Below are 4,191 nucleotides of genomic sequence, written 5' to 3'. Positions count from 1 at the left end.
AAAAAAAAAAAAAAAAAAAACAATGAAAGTCATTCCTTATAGTGTGAATCATGTAGTAACAGATTGTTCAATATCATTTACTTGCCCTTTCTTAGAGAAAAAAAAAAAAAGAAAGCTAAAACAAAATCGAACTTACTTCAGTTTGGATTTAATAAAATCATTATGTAAATCAAATTTGAAAAATGCAAATTAAGACATCAAATAAGAAGACATATTTATAAAATCCTAAAAACTTCAGAAAACAATCAGATATTTATAAAGTTAAAAATTAAGTTAAGACAAACTCAAATCAGTAATATTCTTTTTAATTTAATATATTTGCTTAATTTTTGTAAATTCAGTAGCAGTCTTTGGAACATTAGGAGACTGCTGAGAGCCATAGCCAAGTAGGAATAACGCATGGCATTTGGGGTTGAAAGGTGACCCTGCTCAGGGAATAGGGCGGCTCCAGGATTAGGGAGGATCCTGCTGGGATTAGGGTGTATCCTGCTGCCTCAGGCGCCTGCTCCTTTGGAGTTCCAAAGGAGCTCCCATTGAGTTCTTGTGGGGTTCTGAGGGAATTGGCGCTTGGAGCCGGGTGAAGGCAGGGTGTTCACGGGAAGTGTGGGTAGAGTGTCGGTGAGAGTTGGGAATAAAGAGTTGCTGTTTGAATCTACAAGGCTTTGTGGTGGCTTGGTGATTTTGTGCCCAGCCAGACTGCGGCAGGAGACAAAGGACTCTATAGAAATGCAATGGCCATCATCAGTGAATGAGGTGGATTCTTGTTCCATTCAATAGCCATGTCTTCCTCAAGGTATCTTAAATGCTGAACTGAAGCCTTAAACGAAAAAAAAAAAAAATGTTACTTCCCTCTTTATATGCATAGGAGAATACATTAAAACACACATAAACTCACTTATATAAACAAGTAACCTACCTTTCCTGAACAGAAATATTAAATGCAACTATTTTCAAACTTTAGTATACATAAAAATCACTTTTATGCCATAGAACTACACTGGAATAAAATAAACACCATTAAAATACCATTTTAAAAATAATCTCCATTTGATTCTGAAGCAACCAGGAAACAGTGAATATTCTTTAATGGAAAAGTATTTTAATAATTATTTATGTCACAAATTGTTTGAGTTATTCATAATCCTCAGTTTACAATGCTGTTAGGATTTTAAATGCTTCTGCAATGTATTATCTGCGTATGCATAATTTTGTAGATGTAGGTATTTAATTATAGTCAATATAACATGATCACATAAGTGAAATCATTTTACATGTTAAAAGGTGATATTTTCCTTTTTTAGGAGGCTAAACCATATTTTTTCCCAGCAACTACCCCATCAATTGGCATTTAATTTGTTTCCACCTTTTTTTTTTTACATTTATAACAACATTGTAGATAAGATTTGGATGTTATGTCCTTTCACAGCAGTGATTTTATTTGTATGGAAAAATTCTCAGGGATAGAATGGTTGGGTCAAAGGATCTGTGAAGCTTTTTACTATTATTAATTATAATTATTATTATCATTATCATTGTCATTTAAATAGACAGTGCCAGATTATTTTCTCCAAAGACTGCTTTACCTGTTACTTCCAGTAGCCTTGTTTGAAATTATCTTTATCCCTATAGTATCTTATGTTAATCTTTACTGTAGCAAGCATTATACGAATTCAGATGTCTGATACATTTTAATTTTTTTCTGATATGATCTCTGTAAAATATTCCAAATATTTATTCATAGTTATTCACTAATTTCTCCTTAGCTTCCTGAATGTACCATTGTTATTGCCAAGTGCATATATGTAATTTAGAAATAGCTGAGTCATATTTATAAAAAGTTGTCATATATTCTAAATATGGATATATATTTACAAACATATACATATATGAAATATGGAAACATGTATAAAAATTCTAATGTCAGAGGAACTCTGTCTTTAAACAGAATATACATTTTTAACAATGATGAGTAAGTGCTTCCCACTCACCTCATTGAGTTAAAAATTCCCAGTTTTCTTTTCAGTCTGCCTCAGAATGGCCCCCTTTTTAATTCCAGAAATAGAAAAATATTTAGACACAGAAATTAGTCCACCAGCATTAAAACCATGTGATTTATTGGAATTTTCTGGAAGGAAGAAAATAATTACTGAGAAATATACCAGACTACCCTCAAGTGCCTGAGAAGCTCTTTGAGTGGTTTAAAACTGCTGTCCACAATTAGGAAGGCAGGTAATTGTGATTAAAGGGCCACAGAAACTCTTTTCTAGACTTAAGTGCATCTCTTGATATAGCAGAAGCAAATACCACACCCTTTGGGTTAAAGAAGTATGGCAGACCCCTGTAAAAACATGCGGGCTTTCATGAAGTAAAGACAATGGGTACTGGTATATTTTTTCAACTCAGTACTGTTATGTGTCCTGAGGCAGAATTACTGCACTGGCACTAAATAGAAGTTGGAGCACAAAGATAAAAGAGCTATGAAATGAGAAATAAGGCTATTCCTGTGTTACTGATGGCTTCTCATTGAATAAAGACACAGAAATGTGAACCTTTTAGACTTTTAGAACAAATGTAGACATCTAATGCACATCATGAGCTCTACAGTAATAACACTGGGCTGTGTTTAGGATTCCTATCAAATTAGTAGAGTTGAGCTACCACGAAAAACCATGTGAGATGAAGGATAGTTAATTTGCTGTACATCAGTAACCTTTTTACTAACTAGATGCTAATCCTATAACATCATGTTTAAACCTTAAATATATACAAAAAAAAATTTAAAAGGAAAAAAAAATTAAACTCTCATATGACAGTCTTTGAGATGATTCATTTCTATTTTTATAAAATGAGGTCCAAGTCTCATCATTCTTTATTTTTATTAAATGAGGTCCAAGCTCTTTGTACCTCTCTGAGAAATAATTATAGGCTTCTTATACTAGAGGCCTCCACATCGTTGCAATTTTTTATGTTCTTAACAATAGTTTTTAGATCATTGCTTCCTTTCTTTCTCTTGTATGTATCATAAATTTCTATTACAGATTTTTTTTTAATCTTTTTACTATTAATCAAAGTAGAATGCTCAGCTTCAGTTGAAGCCACCAGTCTGAGACTCCAACCTACAGACCTTCAAGGAATCCACTGACCTGAAGGATGAAGCTGGTCCAGATCATCTGCCTCTAGGCTAGAATTCATCTCCTGGTATTGCACTTGGTGGACAAAATTCTCTCCTCTTGTGGAAACTAATAATAGGAATTCTGGGTTATGGATCAGCAGATCACAATAAAATGTCTCTTCCTTTATGTTAGCTCCCTTACAGCAGTGCAAACATACTTAACTTTATCTATGCTATTGTTTCCAAGATTTTTCCTTAGAATGTCTCACATTCATAAGCTAAATTGTCTTTATTGTCACCCTACTCCCACCCCCAGCGCAAAGACAGTTTATTTCCAAAATTCACTAGAGGTCTTTCCAAATCTCTCTAAAAATATTTCCTCTTCCCTCTTCTCACTATAAAGTCCTTTCAATTTTTTTTTTAAATTTTTTATTGTTGGCTGTTCAAAACATTACATAGTTCTTGATATATCATATTTCACACTTTGATTCAAGTGGGTTATGAGCTCCCATTTTTACCCCATATACAGATTGCAGAATCACATCAGTTACACATCCATTGATTTACATATTGCCATACTAGTGTCTGTTGTGTTCTGCTGCCTTTCCTATCCTCTACTATCACCCCTCCCCTCCACTCCCCTCCCCTCTTCTCTCTCTGCCCCCTCTACTGACATTCATTTGTCCCCGTTGTATTATTTTTCCCTTTCCCCTCACTTCCTCTTGTATGTACTTTTGTATAACTCTGAGGGTCTCCTTCCATTTCCATGCAATTTCCCTTCTCTCTCCCTTTCCCTCCCACCTCTCATCCCTGTTTAATGTTAATCTTCTTCTCATGCTTTTCGACCCTACTCTGTTCTTAGTTACACTCCTTATATCAAAGAAGACATTTGGCATTTGTTTTTTAGGGATTGGCTAGCTTCACTTAGCATAATCTGCTCTAATGCCATCCATTTCCCTGTAAATTCTATGATTTTGTCATTTTTTAATGCAGAGTAATACTCCATTGTGTATAAATGCCACATTTTTTTTATCCATTCATCTATTGAAGGGCATCTAGGTTGGTTCCACAGTCTTGCT

The 4,191-nt window shown here is 34.2% G+C and overlaps 1 protein-coding gene across 1 annotated transcript in view; it reads right to left on the bottom strand.

Moving 5' to 3' along the window:
* Positions 1–255: 255 nt before the first annotated feature.
* The window catches only part of LOC107154913 (scavenger receptor cysteine-rich type 1 protein M130-like), a 22,067-nt gene continuing 18,131 nt past the window's right edge, over positions 256–4,191 (bottom strand). The window contains exons 15-17 of the mRNA XM_015500636.2: positions 3,144–3,239; positions 1,989–2,042; positions 256–817 (exon numbers count right to left, since the gene is read on the bottom strand). Coding sequence (XP_015356122.1) covers positions 2,020–2,042; positions 3,144–3,239 — 119 coding nt within the window. The 3' untranslated portion in view covers positions 256–817; positions 1,989–2,019. The remainder of the gene's footprint in view (positions 818–1,988; positions 2,043–3,143; positions 3,240–4,191) is intronic.

The sequence above is a fragment of the Marmota marmota genome, unplaced genomic scaffold, assembly GCF_001458135.2.
Source record: "Marmota marmota marmota unplaced genomic scaffold, marMar, whole genome shotgun sequence".
Taxonomy (NCBI): Eukaryota; Metazoa; Chordata; class Mammalia; order Rodentia; family Sciuridae; genus Marmota; species Marmota marmota.
This window is presented reverse-complemented; position numbering and strand designations above follow the sequence as displayed.